This window comes from Physcomitrium patens, chromosome 19, assembly GCF_059467195.1.
Source record: "Physcomitrium patens ecotype Gransden chromosome 19, ASM5946719v1, whole genome shotgun sequence".
Taxonomy (NCBI): domain Eukaryota; kingdom Viridiplantae; phylum Streptophyta; class Bryopsida; order Funariales; family Funariaceae; genus Physcomitrium; species Physcomitrium patens.
In genome coordinates this window covers 14,725,572-14,749,721 of record NC_143428.1, presented here as the reverse complement: position 1 = coordinate 14,749,721, position 24,150 = coordinate 14,725,572, and the positions used below count along the sequence as shown (strand labels likewise).

Sequence of the window (24,150 nt, the reverse complement as noted above, 5' to 3'; positions counted from 1 at the left end):
AGCTTCTTGACTTTAGCAATAGCCATTCTAATTTAATACTATATTATTTTTAAGTAATTCTTTAATATTTTGAGTGATACAAAAATGTATTGAAATTTTTTTTTCTTTGAAATTCATATCCTTGATAATTTTATAAGATTATCAATTTATTATTCTTATCTATTTTTAAAAATGAATAAATTATCTTACTTCTATTGTTATATTTTGAAGATTTTACATTATCTATTTTTAAATAAACTATTTAGTTTTCATTTGATATTAGAGGTTGCAAATTACTTTCTTTTAATTTGACTTATGAATTTGTTAAGTTGTTTGAAAGGGAAGGAAACATCATGAATGCTACACTTTGCAAAAGTGAGAATAGATTTGAAACTATTACTGATCTTTAAGAACTTATTAATACTCTCAGGATAGAAATTTTACACGTTATGAGTGTCAATTATGGAAATATTAATTCTACACTTATGAAAGAAGTTCAGAGTCTATGTTAAGAAGTTGTACAATTGAAGAAAGAAAGTAAATCAACCTCAGAATTAAATCCAAGTATTCTAACCTTGAAAGATGTTTGATAGTGGTTGATGGATTTAAATTATTTTTTCACAATTCTATACAAATATTTTTAGAAGTTTTTTATATCTTAGACATGAATAGAAATAAAACTAAGTATTCTATAATCTTCATTCTGTCACATTTATGCTTGCTACTTATTAATGTCCTCAATTAAATGAACCATCTTCTTAACTTCTTATAAATTATTTGGCCTTTTTTTTGATGATCTCTTAGATTATTCTTTTACTATTAAATCTTTAAATGAAGAAATGAATGAAGATATCATTTGTAAGAAGAATTTATACAAATCAAGTTATTATAAGTTTAAATTATCAAATATATTCAATAATATCTTCTCCTTTTTCTTATTTCAAAAACAAATGGATCATGAGGGCATTACTTTGCCCCACTTTTGCTCTAAAATTTTCTAAAAATATTTTTATGAATATGTCTCAATTATTAAAGATTTTAAAAAAGTAGTTTCTATATTATTTGTAAGTTCTATCTTTTAGGATACTTGAAAATCATACAAGATAATAATCAAGGTTGGTTATTAAATTTGTTATGAGAAGTTTTATGAACCTCTCTACATGTGCCAATGGATCATCATCTCTAATCTTTTTAAATAAAGGGAGGTTGTAAGGCATAGGAGCTGTTTGTAAATCTTTAGAAATTATAATTGAAAAATCTTTTGATTGAATCAAAAAATTGATGGATATAGGAGTGGATGTAGATTCTTTTTCATATTCTATTAGAAAAAAAAAGAGGTGTTGATCCTTCTCTCTCTCAATTTATCTCTACAACTAAATTAATAGAATTAAAATTTAACTTTTTTTTCCTATTTTTTTGTCTAGATTTAATTCAAATGGATTTTTTAAAAAAAAACATCTTCTAACATTAAAATTAGAAGTTGCTTGTTTAATCGTTAAGTCTTTATTTATTTGAGCTTTCATTTATTTTTCTTGCTGATAGGTTTAGGATTTTTTAGATTTAAAATAAGACTATTTTTAATTTTAATTATTATAAAAAATTATCATATATATGAGTGAATCTATACAATCTCAATTATGAAAAAGAATTCCATACCAGGATGGCAAGAAGCTTAAGGTCTTCTTTTTTCTTGCCTTTTTATAACAAGATTATTAGAAAATTGTCTACTATAATAGTTAACAACAATTATTTATTAAATCAAGTATTTTATACAATGCAGTAGTCGACTCACTTATGTATGCAATAGTTGGTATAAAGAAGGATCTTGCATATGCAATGAATGTTATGAGCCAATATTTTTCAAAATTTGAACCAATCTATTAAACAACCATCAAAAGAATCGTGAGGTATTTAAAAGGCACTTTGCATTTCAAATTGTGTTTTAGAGGTGATAACATTACTTTGTATGGTTATTGTAATGAAAATTGGGTTAGAAATGCAAATGATAGAAGATCAATAATAGGATGTGTTTTTTTGTTGAAATGGGAGCTATCTCATGGAATTACAATTGCAAGGTCAACAATAGAAGTTGAGTTATGGCAACAAGCCATGGTGCAATCGATGATTTATTGTAAGTAATTACATGTGAAAAATTGGCATCATAAAGATTTCTTGCAATCTTTTTAATGAACTTTCTTTCATTATATTTTTATTTCTTTACTATAACATTAGCATTTTTCTTTGGAAACTATTCACTTTCATCAATAATATTTCAAAGGTCGAATAAAGCCACTAAAAGCTCTATTTTATTCTTTAAGTGGTAGAATTTGTCACTTCTAAATCACTTTTAAGCCTTCATCATCACTTGAAGCTATATCTAAAGAAGAGATATATCAGAGAAAATCAAGAAATAAAAAGATAGAATTCTTAAAATTAATAAGAAGATGTTGTTGCCTTAAAAACCCAGAATGTCTTTTTTATCAATAAATTAGTGATTTCACTCTTTAATATGTTTGAACTTCACTTATAAGACTTCTTATAAGTCTTATACTCTATCTATATCTCTTAAATAAGCTTTGCTACTCTTTAATAACCTCTAATCTTACATAGCACTTTTTATCTCAAAAAATAGTTCTTATCACTATTTGAGGATCTTTGAAGAAGTTGACATGAAAGCATATGAAAACACAATGTTAATATACAAATGATGTAATTTAGGAAATAAAGACAACACTAGTATTTTAAAACATCATTCTAAATATTTAACAACCTTCAAGACTATGAATGCACTTAATAGCAAGCAAGAATAAAACAACATTAACGACTTGATGCAAAAGTAGGATTAAAAGATACCAAACCCTAACATTAACAAAAAGAATAAGATCTACTCCTTACAACAAGAAAAAATTCAAAGAACTTCAAAACTTCACAACTAAAGGTGACTAGATTTATAACCTATTAAAGAAAAAAGACCTTTGAAGTCACAACACATAGCATTAATAATGTTGAATACAAAGAGAGTATGGAATAAGATATCTCTCACTTCTAATATCCATTACTTATAAATGGTGGTTGCTTCCCTAAAATATAACTTCTACTCTTTGACTTTTATATATTAGGTTATAAGATCCTTTGGCATCTAAGTTACTAGAAGGATATCTTTTGGTTCTAGAATTCTTTAGCATATCAATTACTAAAAAAGTATCCTATGTCAAATACTAATTATTTTGACATAGTTTAAAAATATTTCTTAGTTGATTTTTTATACTCTTAATTTTGACTCTTAGTCCTTGATTTCATCTTATATCCATAAAATATCTTTTTTATATATCAAGATTCAATTCTTTGACTATTAGCAATTTATCTAAAATAAAATTTTCTACAAGATAAATTATTTTATTTTCTTTTTTATTTATTTATTTTAATATTTCTAATAACAAAGTAGGAATATTAAAATAAATTAATAAAAATATAAATAGAATAAATTATATTATAAAAGATATTACCTTAAGTAAGTTATTAATTATTAAAAGATAATCTTTTGATATGTTGAAAGGTCAATAAATATAAGATAAGGTCAAGGACCAAGAGACAAGGTTAAGAGAATAAAAGATCAACTAGAAAATATTTATAGATCAGATAAGAATATAAAATATATGCCATAGAATATTATTGAAGTAGGTGAGTTGGCAAAAGATCTTATGAGTATAAAAGATATTATTGCAATAGATAAAATATCAAATAATATATTTGATATATCTTTGAATGGATGTAAATGTTTAAGGATAGTAATTATTAATAAGGATAGCAACTACCACCTATATATAATCAGTGTTGTAAGTAATAGCTATCTTATTCTACTCTTTTCTTTGTGTGTATTCTTATCAATATTATGTGTTGAGACTTTTAACTTATGTTTCTTAAATACTCACTTATATACAATAGTTGGCATCAAGATTAAACTTTTATATATTATGAGTATTATGAGTCAATACATGCCAAAAGCTATACCAATCCATTGAGCTACCATAGCAAAAATCATGAGTAATTATAAAGGCACTTTAAACTGCAAAAATTATCTTAAAAGTGACAACATTGCATTGTATGGATATTGTAATGAAGATTGTATAGGAGATACAAATAATAGATCAACAATAAAGTATGAATTATTTGTTGGAATGAAAAATTTTATGGAATAGTAAGAAACAATCAATAATTACAAGGTCTATTATAGAAGCAAAGCACATAATAACAAGTCATGGTATAATAGAAGCAATTTGATCAAGATAAATTTTGGATGACATTGGATTTGTGTTATTGGAAGCAATGCTAATAAAATGTGACAATTAAAAATACATTGTTTTTTAAAGAATCCAAAGCATTAATTAAGGACTAAGCACATAGACATTCAATAGTACTTCATAAGAAAAAAGATTAAAATGGAAGCAATTGGCATAAAATATTGTACAACAAAAGACATACTTGTCGATTTGTTAATAAAAGTATTAATAAAAGATAGGCATCACATGTTGACAAAAACAATAAGTTTAAAATTTTTAACCAATATCAAATAAAAGTACTATGACAAATAAAAATAAAAGTAAAATGAGTTTCTATCTAAAATACAAGAGTTTGATTAAATCAAAAATCAACAAGTATTCCTTTATACCTTTTGTGTATTAGTCAATATTCATTTGAATAAACAAATGATATCCATTATGATGCCGTTTTCTAGTATCTCAACTTCTATTCTACACAAGAAACACCATTGTTAAAATTACGTATCTAACAACACTGTAGCTTGAAGGAGCAAGAGGCTTCTTTTGTAAATACCCTCGATTAATTCCTATTTAATCCGCCCTTTTACATTCTGAATGTACTACTCTGATCAAACCTTAGTCGAAGTTTTTCTAAAGAAATTGAAGGAATTCCTTTCCCATTCAAATTGCAGTAGTAGTGAGATAAGTCATAGGTGAATCTTCCCATCATTCACATATTGAAATCCTCCCATCATTCACATTAGAAAGCAGAGAATTCCTTCCGGACAAGGAAGTGCAGATGTCATAGCTACTCTGCCAGATGTTTGACTGTCCTCATATGAAGACCATGAATAGTGGGATGCACGAGGCTATCGCCACCAGTTGGTTTCGCCCAACCTGGACACAATCGACTCTTTTTGTCAGAACCACATGACGCTCTTTCATTATCTTTTTAATAACCTGATAGATAACATCCATGATATGGGAGGGGTTGATACAGGAAACAGATTGGATTCGAAAATGGTGCACATGTGTTGGATTTACTCATGACAGCTCGAAGTACTTCAAATAAGCAGATTGGAGAATAAAGCTACGAAGGATCTAATTAATCATGAGCAAACTCTTGCAAGTCTTGCACCGCCTGAAGATACTAAATCTTTGAATGGTCACTCCAGCAAACTCCAAGATAAAACGTTCAAAGCAACCACTTGAAAATCCAGGGCCCTCTTAAAATGTAGTGACTCAATTAAATTATGGAGTGGGATGCCTAAAATTACTGTTTTAGTTTGACATAATAGCAGATGATTAGCTAACAAAAGGATATATCCCAGCTTATTTGAGCAGATTTCAGTGTGTTCGACTACATTAATCCCTAATGGTATGATAGTAAGCGAAAAGAAAGGACAAAATGGTGAAATTTTAACGTATCCGAGCGGTCATAACTGCTATTTTAAAAATATATAAATGATCCACCCTTTGTGAAATAAAGGATTATGTGACATTAGGAATTATTAACAGAGAAGACACGATGTGCACTATCAGCATATCTTCTTCACTAGCGATTGAATTTGGCAAATTATTTTCGCAAGTTTTAGTTACTGACCTTTATCCTTCACAACGATTCTCTCTTTCTCTTTGATAGCTGCTGAAGAGTCATCACCTGAACCGAACGCGTCAACCGTTGCATATTTCTTGATTCTCCACGTGATCATTATACTAGAAATAATGCCGATGGCAGGAAGAACGTAGGACAACATCCCAGGTTTCGCACCAGCACCATCGGCTCCGAGTTGTGTGGCAGCACTAGTGAAACTTCCAATCGAAGTATTCTGAATAATCATAGGCAGGCCTCCAGCGACCGTTGGAAGGAGAAAGTCCACAAAGAAGTCAACATCTGTTGCTGCGAGACCGTAGTTGATAATATAAGATGGAACGGGCGAAAATCGTGCCAGGAGAACAAACTTCCAGCCGTCTCGTGCTACACCTTTATTTAAAACATTGAAGTATTTGTTCTTCTTCACCGTATTGTTCGCCCAACTAAAGCTCCGGAATAAAGCCCTGCAATCAAAAAAAGGTCGCCAGTGCTTTAACTGATTGAAGCTCTCATGAAGACAACGTCTTAATGCTGTATATTCCAAGTCAATCCACTTGGTCACACTAAGTACGCAAAAGTTGTACAATTCTCAATATAAAGAGACACTCCAATAGCAATAGAACTGTAAGTAGTTAAAACTCTCGGCAAAAAATGACATATTGGAGTGATAGATGTTGCGTAGACATCACCAGCCATCGCCACTCAACAGGACATATTAAGACCTAATTTGCACCAGTCCACGTTAAACCCTCATTGTAAGGACCAACAACTCGGTTCTAGGTGCAAAATTAGTGTCATACACAAGTCTGCAAGATCCGTGACCTACACAACACTATCAGAACATCGCAACTTGAGTGTCTGGAGGTGATTTTTAGGTCACCAGCTATTCAGCCTTACGAAGGAAGGATTCGCCTCAAAAAGAAAGCGACGGCTTTATATTAACAAAGCATAACGCTGATTCAAATACAGAAAGTATGCTAATAAATTTGAAGATGAGAAATAATGTTCGAACCTTCCAAGCCAAAATGCAAGAGCTGCGCCCATAACCTTCGCACAAAACACGCAGAGGATACCTCGGAGGAAGCCAAAGAGGAAGGACGCGGCAGCTTCGAAGATAATGGCGTAAGGAAAACACAAAGCGATGGCTATAGTGTGCACACAAATAAACACGGGCATTGCAGACGGCCCCAGCCCATCTGCTAGCACATGTAACTTGTCCATCATGGCTCGTTTGTCGCCCCCATAAGCATTATTGATTGCAACATACAGCCCCCCCGTCGTAGCTAACAAACCCACCAACCCTAACTTCGCCGCGTTTCCCATACCTTTAAAACTTTTCGTCTGAACACCCACGTCACAGTCAGCCCGACTAATCTTATACGCTAATTCTACCTATAATCCGCCCAAGGATCTCACAAAAACCCCAACATAACGAATCATACCGTCATTTTCACTGCGGACCAAGTTTCAAATTTCTGAACTACTTTTTTTAATCAGGCCCAGTTTCACCAAAAGCATCCCGAAACGAAAACTGAAATTCCAGCAACAGAGCGCGGAAAACCAAGTAGAACGAGCTGGAAACCGCGACTGAGCACCGAACACGACAGTGTCAGCTTCGGGGAGCTGATCCAACTCCGCACCAAAACAACACGCACCACGCCACGCGAAGCTTCCAATCGGGATGATGTCCTGATCGATGTTAACATGGTCGCGCGACCAGGTGGCAGTCGGTACCAACTCCCTCTCCCTTGGCTGGCTGGCAGGTGTCCGTCCTCCATCTCACTAACGCCAACTTACTGGTGAATCTATTGACAGGTAGACTCTAACTTACTGTTCTCCACGCGCATGCAGGATGCTCATTGGTTTACAGAGATAGGAATTTACAAACATAGGCCCCATCCCATGGAAACTCTTTCCCATAAGATCGCAGTGATGGGTTGTTGGTTACAATTCTAATTCAGTTTATCAACAGCAGCTGAAGACGCGACCGTTGCGGTTGTGAAAACGCAATCCACTGGAGCATGTTGCAGTTGTTCTTTCTTCAAGTAAGCGGTTCAATTATCGTAAGGAATTCTTCAACAGCACGAAACGAGTGCTATATTCATTGTCTACTGGTACCGATGGCCTTATCCTTCCATAACCAGGAAAATATAAATCACAGCAGCCTTAAAATTAGTGCCACTTTCGTAATTTTATGCATTGATAATTAAATCATGTGGATAAGAATTACAATTTTTAAGAAGTTTTTAATTACATCACATATAAAAACATAATCTACTTGTACTTTGTTTTTAAAATATATTTAATAAATAAATAAATTTTGGTACCATGTTCTTTGTGACTTTTTAAAGCAATTTAATGATATCATTAAGTTTCATATAAGGTAGTCCTTGCCTTGCACAAATTCATTGGATTGGTGTGTGTATATACATATATATGTTTTCTTCTTTTAACAAATAAAATTTAATATCTATTTGATACATATCAAAGTCTATTGTTGTTCTAATTGCCTCAATATTTTTACTAGTATTGAATTTAGACATAGATGCAAATAAACTAATGAAGTAAAATTCTTTTTTCTATTATTTAAATATATTGATATTTATATTTTATATTTTTTACTACTTATTTATATAAATAAAATACATGATTTTACAATATATTAATATATTGGCAAAAAAAGAGTTACATTAGTTTGTTCTTTGTAGAAATTCAAAAAAATATAAATTTTCTAATATTCTTAAGTACTCACTACTTGTACTTAAAATATCACAAATAATTGCAAAGATACTATTTTTAATATAGATTATTTATATTTACTACAAATTTTAAAATATCTTTGTTGATTTTTTGAAGTGTTGAGATTTTGTATATGTATAATAAATGCTCATACTATTTAAGTAAATATTTGTAAATAGAAATAAATAAGAGTAGATAGAAACATGTTGCAAAGATAATATCTTCTTTAAGAAGCTTTCAAGATCTTTTTTTAATAAAAATTAGATATTTAGAATTTTATAGATAAGTCACAATGCCATTCAAATTTGTCCCACATGTTTCTTAATTTTAGAAAGTTGCATTAGAAGCAACTTACAACTTGACGCTTATGCCATAACTCATGCATTTACTTGGAAGCTTCTACAAGACACTCTTTGTAACTATTATATAAGGATGTAAGACTAAGACCATTTTCAATCTTATCAATATTTTTTTTGTATTTTAATATTAATTTAATTTTTTAAAATTTCTTTGTATTTGACTATAATCATTTGTTTTATTTTGTTTTTAATTTGATAACTATTGTTTCTTTCATTATTTTTTTCTTCTTTAATAACTCATAAGTATGTTATCTTTTAGATTTTATATAGATATATGTCTTTTACAATATATTCTTAGGTTTTATAATATGTTTTAGTATATTCTATTTTATCTTGATCAAAATATGTGGAAGATATGTCTAAATTCAATCTATAACTTGTACTTGGATATATATTTAAATACTCATAGTCACTCTTATAATACAAAAAATTGTATCATAAATTTTATTAATTTTGATTTACAAAATATGAACTGATAAGTTTTTATTCTTTTATAATATCTAAAAAATATATTTTTTTAATAATATTTTGATTTTAGTTATAATATGATTTCATTGAATTATATAAAAAAATAATTTAAAGGTCATTTATATGTATACAAAGTGTAGTATTCTTCTATTCTATATTTTTTATGTTGTTAAAGATAGTTGATGTAAGTGGAACTTAGAATTTTGAAAAAGATTTTTTGGATTTATTTATTAATTTTTTATTATATAATGACCAATTATAATATAATTTTTAAATTTTTATTTAATTTAAAATTATAAATAATGAGTGTAATATATCATCTTATTTTATAAATTTTATTATATATATATATATATATATATATATATATATATACACACACATAATATTTTTAATGTACCCAAAAGAGTTATTATCAATTAAAGATATATTTTTATATATATAATTAATTAATTTATATATTATAATATTATATTACTTTCTATTACATTTATTTATTAATTTTTTTACAATTATTATTTAAAATTTTAAAATTTTAAAATTATTTATTAATAAAATATTTTATAAAATATGAGCTAAAATATTTCCATAAGGAGGAAATAAACTCCACCTTACCAATTTTTGGTGAGTAACATCTGATACACTCTTAGCCATTTAGATTTTGTTTCAATGACAAAGCTTTATTTTAAAGTTATGAACTTTTTTTGTTCACTATATCTAAAGTTTGTTTCTGTATCATTCTACCAATGTACCAAAAGATTGGACTATATTACCAAATAAACTTTTTTTTCATTCATGTTTCTCTATTAAATAAAAAGTCATTTTTTTGCCTTCATGTTTTCTATAAAATTGTGCTTTGTGGTAACGACCATATTATATTTTATATTTTATATTTTAAAATAATATATTTTTTAAAAATAATTTGCTTCTATGAGAATGTTGGCCAAGAGTTAGCTTTTTTGGAGTTAGTTTCTAGCTTTTTAATTATAAATTTGATCTAACTCCATATTTTATTTTGGCTTTAGAATAATTTCAAAATTTATATAGAGTTTATTTAAAAAGTCTTAAATTACATAGTAGGAAGGTATCCTTAAATGCTTGATTATTTTATAAATTAATTACCAAATATCTTTAATAGACTAGCCAAATTAACATTGTCTCTTTTCAAATTCTTAATTTCAACCATATATTTTTTCATTTAAATTAATATAGATCATTGAGGATATTCTTTTATTTGAAAGTAACTAGATTGTAAAAATCATAAAATTAGATATTTCAATAATATTAAATAATATTTTTTCCACAATCAAGATCATGTGATGAAATTTTTGTATAACTTTTATTTATAAAGGTCTTTTATTACTTTTTTAAAATTTTATTTGATATTTTAAAATATATATATATATATATATATAATGATTTTTTAAATTATTTTCTTGAATGAAAAGCTACTAAGTAAAGTTTATCATCTACTAATTTTTGTAATAATATTGCACTTAAAGCAAAGTTTAATGTGTCTATTTTCATAAACAATGCTTTAAAAAAATCAATACAATAGAAGATTAAAGTTGTTATAAAAGCTCTTTTGAAAGCTTCAAGTTTTTTTTCAATCTCTTTATTCCATTCAAGTTTGTCTTTACAAATCAAACATATAGTTGGAGTTGCAACTTGAAAAAAAATCTTAATAATACTTCAATAGTAATTAGTAAATTTTTAAAAATATTAAATATTTTATATACTTTTTTGGAATCTTCTAATCTTTAAAATTTTGGATTTTCTTGAGATCTATCATAAGGCCATCATTTGAAATCATATATCTTATAAAGTCAATTAAATTTGTGTAAAATATACATTTTTTTATATTAAAATATAGTTTTATATGTCTAAGTTTTTGTAATACACAATAAAGATGAAATTTATACTTTTTTATATTCTTAGATTACATTAAAATATCTTTTATATAATAAAAAAAAAAATATTTAAAAATTCTTAAAGATATTATTCAATAGATGTTCAAAAGTAGTTGGTACATTTGTAAGTCTAAAAGGCATGACTTTAAATTCAAAATTCTTAGATTTGATTCAAAATATAGTCTTCTATTCATATTTTCCTTTAATACATATGAAGTTGTATGCATTTTGTAGATCTATTTTAGTATAGATTTTTACTTGATTTAATTGATTAAAATATCTTGATATCAAAGATAAAAGATACATATTCTTGATGGTGATCTTATTAAATTCTTAACAATCTATAAACATCTTTAATAATTTTATTTTTCTATTTTTTGTTTTTTACAAACAAGATAGGAATTCTTGATAGAGATTTTGGATGGTATACAAAGTTTTTAGCAAGTTTCTTATCAATGTACTCTTTAAGTGTAGCCAACTTGTTTTGTAATAAATTATAGATTGATCTAAATGGTTATTGAGCTTCTTCTTAAAGATTAATTGAGCAATTATAAAAGAAATGTTGTGAAAGGATATCTTCATAACTTAATAATCTTAATACTGACTTAGAATATTAATTGAAGTCTTTTCACTATCAAAATTGGGTATTGCATAAATAACAAAATATGATCCTTATTTTGCAGCTTACGTGAAAGCTTTTGTACCTACTAATAAAAATTTGATTATATTAGAGTTTTATTTTTTTATTTCAATAATAAAATTTTATATTATTTTATGAAAAAAATTAAAATAATAAAAAATATAATCTATTTAAAGATTATACTTTTTTAGCCATAATAATCCTAAAATAACTAGATTAAAAAGAAATCTAATTACATTTAATATTACTAAGTTTTTATGTCATTTAATTACTACATTTCAAGGAATGGTTTTAAGAGTAATATTTTTAGAAGAAAAAAAAACCATCTATGAATATTACATGCATAATTTTATTTTTTAATATTTATTATTTTTTAAAAAAATCTTTTTTATAAAATAAACCAAGGCCCTTAAATCTAACAAAAAAGTGGTTTTGTAATTATTTAATAGATTATTTATAATAAATTATATTATATTTTAATTCATATATAAATTAATTAATCAAGGCTCTATCATTTTAATCCATATTGTAAAGATAATTTTGGAATTTAAAAACATATATAGTAATTGATCATATTCTTTGTTATAAAAATAGGAATTTTTTCTCTCTACTATTGCTTTTCAATCACTTTTTTCAATCTAGCCATAATCACCTCTAAGAATGAATTGAGATTACATAAAAATTATAAATATTAAAATATAAATCTACAAAGTACAATTTGAAATATGAATATGTCTATAAATTCAATTCGATTAAATCAATTAGGATATTAAAAAAGATTTAATGTTCAATAGATCTTGACTTACTATAGAAATCTTCAAAATTTTGTTTATATTTGTAGAATGTATAAATGACTTTTCTAGTTCGTTATCGGTTAAATAGTAGTAATGTTGGGATTTAGATGAATGGTTAGTTCGATTAGTTGTTAATAGTAGGAAGTTAAGAACATATGCAGTTAAGAAGCCAAAGTTTCACAACCTGTAGAATCTGCTGAATGACGATTCATATTTTGGTAGGATAAAGAGGTTGAGGAAGAAGGAATGGAGGCCAGACTGTGATAATCGTGAACCAGGGTAAAGCTTGGAGCTACCCTTTTGTTTTCTTTGCTTTTGTGTTTTTTTTTAGTATTGGATTTAAGAAAAGGATTGCTGAAAGTGTGATTGAGATATTGAAAATTATGAATTCGAATTAATTAATTTGGAGAAAGAAAGTGTGATTGTGATAATAGAGATTATTGCATTGTGATAGTAGCACTGGAAGATTGAGTAAAAGTAAAGGAATTGAGAATTGAAGTACTTTGGAAAGAGATTAAGCATCCTGTAGATGTCAGGAATGTCAGTGATATTGAGTAGCTGCAGGGCAGTGAACGATTGTAGAGATTGTGAAGGGATTGAATTGAGATGAAGAAGAGAACTTTGGAAGTTTTAGATAATTAATACAAAATCAATTGTGACATAACATATCCAATTCATATAACGAGTCTTTCCCCGAGATCGAACCCACTTATACTGATCAAATATCTTGGTGTTTTGAATCCGAGTCAAACGACGATTACATTTTTGGCGCCATTGCCGGGGATTGACAACAGTATGAAATGTTAAAGAATTGATGGTACAAAAGACGAGATCAAAGGAGTATGAGCGGTGATTACGACTATGATAATCACAGAGGGAATCAACAAGTAAAAGAAAGACAAGAGCGATTTTATTTCAGAAATTTATTACGACAACAACAAGAAGGGATTCAACGTAAGAAACGTTGATGGAGTTGGATAAAGCCGTGGTTGCATGCATGTGCGAGTATTCGAGCATATCTAAGTTTCGAAAGAAGTGCAATATTGCACCATTATATACCATTGGAGAAATTACCATGAGAGCTTGTAGGAGATACCGTGAGTAACGAAGCGTCAGAGTCAAGTTCAATAATTATAAGAATTTTAAGTACAGAAGAATTGAATAATAGCGATAGTTTACAAGAAAGAAGAGTGAGCAAATATCAAATTGGAACAAAAAGAAGAATTCATATTAATATAGCAAGAAGACTAGCGCAAGCACCAATGGCAGAAGAAGTACCCGCAGTGCCAATAGCGGTACAGATGGGAGCAATTGGAGATCGCACCACCAGCGTGGCTCCATTACCCACGTTTAATGGATGGCCGGGTTCTGATCCCAATCAACACCTGTCCCAATTTTTGACAGCGTGTGTAGCCAATAATGGCAGAACTGAAGATGTCTGGCTGCGATGGCTACCAGCGACTTTAAAGGATACAACATTTGAATGGTATATTCGACAACCAGTGGGACAATTTCCTAATTGGGAAGCATTGAAAAATGCTTTCTTAAGTCATTTTCGACCAATAGGATTCGAAGATCGTCTTCGAGAAAATTTGCTGAATAGTAAAATATTTGTAGGAGAATCGGTGCAGTTGTATTATCGCCGAGTTGCAGATATATTACGTAAATGGCCAAACAATCAAATGTCAGACGCGTTTATATTGTCAATAATAGTGAATGGGTTGCATCCCCCAGAATTGAAGATGTTTGTTAAAGAGTCTCAACTAGTTACGATAGCTGCGTCCTTAGCACGTGCAAAGGTGTGGGAGGAGTGCCATTATGATCAATTGTTGATGGTGGGAACCACAGTGATTTCTAGTGTAGGAAATCAAGTTCCAATGACCAATACGATGATAGGGAGCTACCCACGAATGATTGCGCCTAGTATGAGAAATTCCAATTCTCAAGGAGTAGTTAATGCCACTCCTTTGCAGGCGATACCACCCGTGGTAACTTATCCTTTGCCGATGGCATATCGACAACCTGAAGTATCGATGAATGCAACAATTAACGATTCTAACGAAGTTCTATTATTAAATCTAATGAAGAAAATGGAAGAATTAGCCGTGCATATGACTAAAGATAAAGAGAAAAGGCATAAACCTTCTAATATGAGACCTAATGTATGGTGTAATAACTGTAAAGGGCATGGACACTTTGATACGGAATGCCCCTTGCCTCATCAGAAGATGGGACAGTGTATGTATTGTGGAGGAAAGCATAATACTGCCAATTGTTGGTACTTACCAAGACAACAAACAATGATACAACCAATTGTATGGGATGTAAATCAAGTGCAAACAGGAAATACGGGTGGATGGAATGGAAATAGAAATAATAGAGTAAATCGTGGTTTCGGAAATTTCCAAAATCCTAACTATAATCAGCTCTACGGGACCAATATGCAGAATGGTGGCCAAAATCAAATGGGAAATCAACCATCGATGCCAATACAACAGACCAATTCAGCAATGGCGACAGCTAGTCAACCTGGATCCTTTACTGCACCAACATGGAACCGACCTGGAAGGTATGTCCCGACGGAGACTCCCAATGTACCTGACGGGATAGGAAGAAAACCAGTTCGTTGTTTTTGATGCCGCCAATTGGGTCATTATGCAAGTGATTGCAACAACCCAAGATTTATCGAAGAATACGCACCTCTTTGTGCAAATTGTAAGCAATCTGGTCATTACCACTACCAATGTAATGTGCCTTTTAATCCAAATAGTAGGGACCAGCACATGACATCAACAGTGCAAATTATAGAAGAAACAAACAAACCACAGGAATCTCTGGTACATCGAGTGGAAGCGATTCACGCAGTATTGACAAGAAATCAGCAAAAAGGCAAAGAATCAATTCAAATATTGGAGAAATCGATACCAGCCCCGGTCAATAGACCAATACCAAAATCTGCTCCATTATTGGACGAAGCGTCACCGTCACAACCCAATTCGACCAATATATTGGTGCGTCCACCAATTTTACAAGTACCAATATTAAACCAATACGGTGGACAGTCGCACCATTTAAAGGATCCAATTTTCAAGGAGCAGTTGCAACCAAAAATCTAGGAAGTACCAATTCCTGATATTGGAAGTACCAATATACGGGGACCGGGATCCGAAATCCGTAAGAAAAAAAAGACATTGGGAATCATGACCAATATGGAACCCTATGATATTCTGAAGGATTTAGATTCAATTCAACTAACAATCACAATAAAGCAATTATTGGCAATAGCACCAGAATGCCGTAACACCTTAAACTCTTCTTTGATTCGATGAAAAAATCTTCAAAAAGAAATTCGTGAAGTAAGTTTGAATCCGGATCCAAGCGCGTCGACTATTGATGTATCAATTGATGGAGTATTAGTTCAGGGTGTACAAGTGGATGGCGGGGCTAGCGTTAACCTCATGAATGTGGATACAATGGAAGAATTGGGATTGGACTAATTAATGCCAACTACGGTTGTTTTGCGAATGGCAGATTCAAGTCGAGTCCGACCTATGTGTACTTTACGAGGAATTGATACAGTTGTTGCGGGGATTACATACACAATTGATTATATTGTATTCCGATTGCAAAGCACAGTATTGTCATATCTAATTTTGTTGGGTCAACCGTGGCTATATCAAGCTGAAGCTCGGAACGATTGGGGTCGTGGAACGCTAACAATTGGAAAGGGTAAGGATAAAATAGTGCTCCAAATGTATCTTATCCAGTATCACGGAGAAACTCAAATTACCAGTCCAGAATATACATCGGACTGCGAACAGGAGTATATGGAAGAAGAACTGGTTGTTTCAAAATCAAAGGCCGTCGAGGCACGGGAAGTTGCAGTACAAAATAGGAATATTTACCATTGTGGAGGACCAGGAGAATATTTTGTTCCTCCAGACGTTATTGATGATTCAGATCATATGATTGCACACTGGATGCAGCGAAGAGATGTTAATCAAGTTGGTGCTATAGATCCCGAATTGGAAAGCTTCAATTTGTCGGAGTTTATGAAAGATCCCGAAACAGAGCAGAAGATTACCGCTGAAGTTCTTAATGGACCAAATTGTCAATCAATAAATCTAGGCACAAAAGATAATCCCAAATTGATTCAAATTTACGATGGTATAATGGATAAAACTAAAGAGCTTTGGACAGATTATTTTATAAAACATAAATCAGCTTTTGCTTGGTCTTATAAAGATTTAAAGGGTATTCCAGCTGAAGTTTGTGAGCATCGAATAAAATTGGAGGACACGGCTATACCAGTACGACAAAGGCAACATCGACTGAATCCTAAATATTCGTTGATGGTAAAGGAGGAATTGGATAAGCTTCAAGAGGTGGGATTTATATATCCTGTACTACATAGAGAATGGGTTTTGCCGATAGTTATGGTTCCCAAGAAGAACGGGAAAGTCTGAATTTGCCAAGATTTTCGAAAGTTGAATGCTGCTACAAAGAAGGATTACTTTCTTTTACCATATACAGATAGTATCTTAGACGCAGTAGCAGGCCAAGAATGTTATTCGTTTCTTGATGGTTTTTCCGGATATAATCAGGTACAAATTGTAAACGAGGATCAATTAAAGACCACGTTTACTAAGGATTGAAGAACTTTTGCTTATAAGGTCATGCCTTTCGGACTTTATAATGCGCCAGCTACATTTTAGAGGGTGATGATGCAAGCATTCCAAGATGAGCTGCGGTTTTCAATGGAAATCTTTTTAGATGATTTCTGCACATTCAGCACTAGAGAAGAATACTTAGAAAAATTAGGCCGGTGCTTAGTGTCACGGACACAAAATACAGACTTGAAATCTAACAAGAAGTTCAAAAAGAAGTGACAAAACTAGATTAAACAGATGAGTATAAGAACAACACCAGAAAGATGAGCTAGAACTTCAAGAGATGTGTTGTCGAGACTGAAGAACTCTTCAGCCTCGATCCCTATATATACTCCTACTTAGGAAGCTTCTCGAGCTACTTCTATTAACTAAGAAGCTTCTAGAAGGTTCCAGAGGCTTCTTTTCAAGAAGGTTCTAGAAACTTCTTGAGCTACTTCTATTAACTAGGAAGCTTCTAGAAATTTCCAGGGGATTCTTTTCTAGAAGCTTCTAGAAACTTCTCTTCTAGAAGGTTCCAGAGACTTCCTTTCTAGAAGCTTCTAAAAACTTCTCTCTAAAAGGTTCCAGAGGCTTCTCTTCTAGAAGGTTCCAGAGGCTTGTTTTCTAGAAGATTTCTAGAAACTTCTCTCTAGAAAGTTCTAAGGAATATGTCCCTAACATCACCCCCTCCTTTAGCTTCGAGGTCTCTGAGAAGCAATGTTGTTGATCAGTACCAACGCAAGAAAATGAAGATCTGTCGCATAACTTCTGCTATGAACTCCAACTATTGTTCACGAGGCAAGTGGTTCATCGACCCTTGAAGCCAACGGTAGTGGCCCACGCCTTCGACTTTTGACCAAGCATGAATTTCCGTGTCCTCATTGTGAAATTGTCCTGCAAACACGCCTTTTGGTTGACCATCGTAAGCAGGCTCGATCTCAAATACGATCACCAGTGATCGGTTACTCGGTATCCTCCATCGTCGTCGTGGTACATGTAGTTCTTCATCTCGGGGTCGCCTTCGTGAGCTACTCGATTGTAATACTCTGACTGGCATAGTATCTATCTCTTGGCTATCCATATCAAAAGACCAAACTACGATCTATCTTGGAGAAAATAACTACATCAACTATGAATTTTGCTGGTGCTCTCTCCTTTTCTTATATTGTTGGGAGAACAAGCTTCAGAAAGAAGCTATCATCGAATTGATTTAGGTTTATCGGGATGTCGTTGATGAAACTCCTGTACCTTTTGTGGCGCATTCGCAAGATTTTCAACTGGCTCCCACGTTTGCTCATTAATATCATAGCCGCACCAATGAACAAGATATTCTAACTTTTCTCACCTTCGCCGTGAATCCAATACCTTTTCAACCTCGTATTCTTCGTGGTTCTCGATTTCAATACTAGGTGGCGGACATTGCACTCTTCCAGGAAAAGATGACTCTCGATAAGGTTCCAACAGAGAAACATGAAAGACTAGATGTACCTTCATAGAAGCCGGTAACTCCAGCCGGTATGCCATTGGATTAATTTGCTTTTGGATGATAAATGGTCCGAATCTTCGATAGTCCAACTTATCACATTGTCGCTTGGTCTTGATATTTCGTCGAAGAAGCCAGGCTTTGTCTCCAACTTTGAAAGTAGGTGCTGGATTCCGAAATCTATCTGCAGACGTCTTATAAGATTCTTGAGTGGATTGTAATTGAAGCTTCAACATAGTTTGAAGCTCTGATAGTTGCTTCGCAAATCCTTCAGCTGCTGGATTATTATTTGTTGACGGACTCAATAAATCAAGCTTCGGATGATACCCATAGTTGAAAAAGAATGGTGTTTGTTGAGTCGACACATGGAGGGTGTTGTTATATGCAAACTCGGCTAGTGATAGATATGCAGTCCAATCGTCTTGGTGATAGTTGATGCTGCATCGTAAGTACTGCTCCAAGACTTGGTTCACCCGTTCCGTTTGGCCATCAGTTTGAGGATCAAAAGCTGAAGAAAGCTTGATATCCACCTTCAATATCCCAAAGAGAGATCTCCAAAACTTTGACACGAACTGGGTACCTTGATCTGATATGATATCATCTGGTAGTCCATGATATCGATACACATTATCGAGAAAGAGTCTTGCTGTGACTTCACTGGACGATGCCTTCTTACAAGGAACAAAGTGTGCCATCTTCGTAAGCCGATCTACCACGACAAAGATGCTGTCAAATGAGTTTGATGATGGCAAGTCCGTGATGAAGTCCATAGAAATTGAAGACCATGGTCGACGTAGAATTGGCAATGGCTATAGAAGTCCATGAGGGCGATGCCGAGGATTCTTAGATCTTGAACAGATGTCACAAGAGAGGACAAAATCTTTCACATCCTTCTACATTTGGGGCCACCAAAAATCTCGGGAAATAAGCTCCAAGGTCTTGTTGAATCCAAAATGTCCCACAGCTGGAAAATCATGGCGAGATTGAAGAACTCGGAGTCGTGCTAGTCTTTTTGGAATGTACAATCGCTCTTCAAAGTATAAAAGATCTCCCTCCACCTTGAACTTGTCGTCATTGGTACATTGCTTGATATCAATGGCTACTAAATCTTTAATGGTCATAGCACATACCTGGTTTAGGAAGTCAGCATCAAATGATACAATAGTAGCACAAAGTTGAAATCTCTATGACTTCAATAACATTGTACATTGTTGATCAAACGATGCTTCTCCAGCCTTTGGTGCAAGATACGATCTCTTTGATAAAGCATCGGATAGTCCTTGCTGTCTTCCAAGTCGATAAGTGATAATAAAATCGAATCTTGATAGCGACATATTCCACCGAGCTTGACGCCGATTTAAAACTCGAGCCGTCATGAAATACTCCAAATTCTTATGATCCGTTGTCGTATTACGTGCTTTTCTGTTCGAGAATGCGCCGGGCGTCTGGCTGTAGAAGGTAGTACGGAGATTCGCCAATAGTCAAGCAGTCTATCAGTTTTTGACTGCTGGAATATAAACGACTGTAAGAATACACCATAAATCTATACGGATGCCCTTTGACTGCTTGTCGAAGTCCTTTTTGTCCCAGCCGGTAGGTCTCTAGACGTTATAGAGAACCCCGAACAACCCAATCTGCTAATCTCCGATACCGCTTTGTATTTAGGATCTTGTATCCACTGATTGTCTTGTTAGATTAACCCAATAAATTTCATGCATTCCGCATACTCAATCCTATAGACATCCTTTTAATTCTTCAATCACAGACGTAACTCGATTTCACAAAACAGTCAAGAGTAATCAAACCCACTTCAATAAAAAAAAATCCCGATTCACCATTACAACACTGACTTCAGCAACGATTGACTCAGTCTTCCCGAAACCTTATGAAGAAGAAAATCCCAATTCTCTGTCTTTTCTTCCCGGACCCGAAGCATCAAGCTCCTCTTCAATCCCCTGATCTTCAAAAACCTCCAATGAAAACCCGAACTGGTAACCTTGCAAAAGCTTGAAAACTCCTTCCCCCCTGATTTCCCCTCCTAACCTTATCCTCTGAATTTCTTCAATCTTCCGTCTTAGATCCGGAATTGGCTCCCACCTCAAGCTTGGATCCGAAATTGGCTCTCGCCATCAAGCTTTCTCCTCCGTTTTCACCTTTACGAAATCCATTTACCGAAAACAACGTTCCCTAAAACGGCACAGAGAACAGGACAGCCTGAAACAGAATCGAATCCCGTAATCGGGACCACATTGAGTCGCCCGACCAATTCAGGTCCTATATTGGTAAAGATGCTCGTAGTAACCTGGATGTTCCCATAATTGGGTCAAATTGGTCCTCGCGTCAGATTGGCTAAGACCCGTAGTACGACCTGGATTTTCCGTAACTAGACTGCATTGGGTTGCCCCACCAATACAGGTCTCATATTGGGTAAGAGGACCCAGATTAGATTATCGAAACTGGATCCAATTGGCTCCTCGAACCCATCGTGTGAATTGGTCCTTCTCTTCCTGCTGACTCCCGTTATTGGAATCGAACGGGGCATTTCAGTATGCCCCGGCTGACTGTAACGGAGTCACTGAACCTGACCACTCAGTATTTGTACTGGAATTGGTCGATGCTCCCAATATTCGAGGTAACTGAATATTAATAAAATTCCCCTTTCTTTTTATTTTCACTGTATACTCGTGTTACAACACGACATCCACCCCCTCTGAACCTGTGCATCCTCCAGTATGCACCAATTTACCCAATTGCTGTTTGATTCAGAATATATCTCCTACGTCTTTGTCTAGTTCGTCTTCGTCACCTTCATTATCCATATCACTTTCATCTTCTTGCTGCGGAATCTCTGTACCTTCATTAAGGTCTTCCATATTCATCTCTGCGTGTCTTCGTTTAAATATTTTTACTCTCTTCCCTGCAATTGGTATTTTCAATTTTGTACCATCTAACTCCCGTAATGAGTAAGTCGCATTATCATGAACAGTTGTTACTATATATGGTCCAAACCAACGTTTTGAAAATTTCCTCAAAGTACTATGTTGATTATCCAGACTATTGTCATAAACAAGTACCCAATCACCTTCCTCAATTGCTTTTGGTCTCAATCGATGTTGCTTATCGAATCGCGCCTTGTTTTGTAACCTTGCTCTTTTTAACCTTCTCAATGCTATCTGGACATCTTCCGTTCTTTGCTCCAATTGTTGAATCCTAATAGCCAGAAGTTCTTCTCTTGTCAATCCATCTTCTCATGGTAGCATACTCCAAGTAAGTACCTTTTCTTCAATCGGCATAATTGGTTTTTGACTTGTCATAAGTTCTACTGGCATATATCCTGTCATCGAACTATGTGTTGTTCGATCAGCCCATAATGCAAATGACAAAAGCCGTGGCCACTCTTTAACTTTCCTATTACAAGCTTTAACTAATGCTTTCACAATCGGTGGGTGACCCCGTTCGCTTTTTGCATTCCCTTCCGGATTATAAGCAATAGTCAGTGATAGTTTAACTCCACATCTCTCAAAGAACTTACGAGCTTCTTGTGCATTTAATTCTCCACGATCTGCAGTGATTTTTCCTACGCATCCGTAGCAGCAAATGACATCTTCAAGCAAAAACCTACAAATCCTGTCTGTAGATTTTGTCCTCAATGCTCTTCCTTCTACTTGATTTGATAAATCTTCTCGAGCTAAAACCAAATATCTCATCTGTCATAACCCAACCAGCATAATAACCAAATCAACAACCCATTTAAAATGAATAGCCAGAGGATACGTAGGATGAAGACCATCTCGATGTCAGATATTAAAATACGATTGACAGATTTCACATGACTCTACAAATGAGAGCACATCTCGATACATATTTTTCCACCAATATCGTTCCTTGAGTTTAGCAAAAGTAGCCCAGATTCTTCTATGCCCTGCCCATAAACTATCATGAAACTCTTTTAATAATTTTAGTTTTTCTTCCCTTTTGCCTATCACTCGTTGTGGCATCCCAATTCGTTTCTTTGGTCTCTTCCATAAGAATCCATCTCGAAGTAAAAATCCATATGCTTTTTTTCTTATTTGTTTGAATTTTTCTGTAGACCAATTCCCCTGCTTAGTCAAGGTATTCAAATAATGACCAATATCCAATAATTCTCCTTCATAAGATTCTTCAAGAAATAGCTTGTCTTCTCTGTTGAGATTTGATATTGAATAGAATTTCAATCCGACATCATCAATGTCTTCAACCATTTCGTCCTCCCTCTCGTATCTTGCTCGAGATAGCATGTCTGCTACTAAATTGTCCTTTCCAGTGATATGCTTAAATTCTAGATTTAGTGACTTAATATAAGCAATCCATCTCAACATTGCAATATCTGGCGTTGAACAGTTAATAATCATTCTAAGCAATGACAAGCAATCTGTTTCAATTACTACTACTGCCCCAATCAAATAGTCCTTTTCAGCTTTCATAGCCGAAACGACTCCCCAAAGTTCTCTTTTGACTTGCGAATATGCACGCTGACGAATACTTAAAACTTTAGCCCCAAACCGAACTACAAATCTACTCCCATTCGAATCATCTTGACCCACAGTCCATCCAACGGCAATTGGAGAAGCGTCTACAGTAAGAATCACTGGTCTATTGCACTTATAATCAACCTTCTTCAATATTGGAGGTGACATCAATAATTTCTTCAATCTTTGCATTGCCTGAATATGCCTTTCTTCCCATTCAAATCGGTAACCCTTGCGTAATAGTTCATATAATGGATCCGCTATGTGAGCAAAATGAGGGATCCAGATTCGATAAAATACACATGCACCCAAAAACCTGCGAACCTCTGTTAAAGAACCACAATCCTCTTTCATCCTTCCAATTGCATCAACTTTAGTCGGATCTGGTTTTCTTCCGTAAGATCCGCATAAATGTCCAACAATTACAACCTCTCGCACTCCAAATACGGACTTCATACCCGATAATTTAAGATGAACTTCTCCAAGCCGAGTTAAAATCTTTTCACAATCTTGTATATGATCAACAACATATCTGCGACACCCCCTCATATCTAAAGTTTCATCCTTGTCTCTTTCTGTGCACCCTTTTATAGGAACATCATCCAGAAAAGGCATAGTCTTTTCCGGGATAAAATCTCTCAATACCTTATTCATCCCATTCATCATATGCGCAACAGAGTTGGTCGCGCCTTAAGGAAGAGTGCACATTCTAACCAATCCAAGCGGTGTTCTCATCGTTGTCATATCTCTACTTCCTTTGGCAAGTTG

The 24,150-nt window shown here is 33.1% G+C and overlaps 1 protein-coding gene and 1 long non-coding RNA gene across 3 annotated transcripts in view; one reads left to right on the top strand and one right to left on the bottom strand.

Moving 5' to 3' along the window:
• LOC149987408 (uncharacterized) overlaps window positions 1-23,930 on the top strand; it is a 69,544-nt gene extending 45,614 nt beyond the window's left edge. Inside the window, exon 2 of the long non-coding RNA XR_016498588.1 lies at window positions 23,760-23,930. This is a non-coding gene — a long non-coding RNA (uncharacterized LOC149987408). The remainder of the gene's footprint in view (window positions 1-23,759) is intronic.
• On the bottom strand, window positions 4,611-7,415 carry LOC112272850 (uncharacterized). 2 transcript variants are annotated; one of them, XM_024501008.3, is made up of 4 exons: window positions 7,275-7,415; window positions 6,845-7,173; window positions 5,842-6,296; window positions 4,611-5,135 (listed from the first exon to the last, which is right to left on the bottom strand). In XM_024501008.3, the coding sequence occupies exons 1-4, from the start codon at window positions 7,278-7,280 to the stop codon at window positions 5,047-5,049; spliced, it is 879 nt and encodes a 292-aa protein (XP_024356776.1). In that variant the 5' UTR covers window positions 7,281-7,415; the 3' UTR covers window positions 4,611-5,046. The 2 variants fall into 2 exon arrangements, with proteins under 2 accessions (XP_024356776.1, XP_024356777.1); XM_024501009.3 differs by having other exon boundaries at window positions 5,899-6,296.
• Window positions 23,931-24,150: the final 220 nt, after the last annotated feature.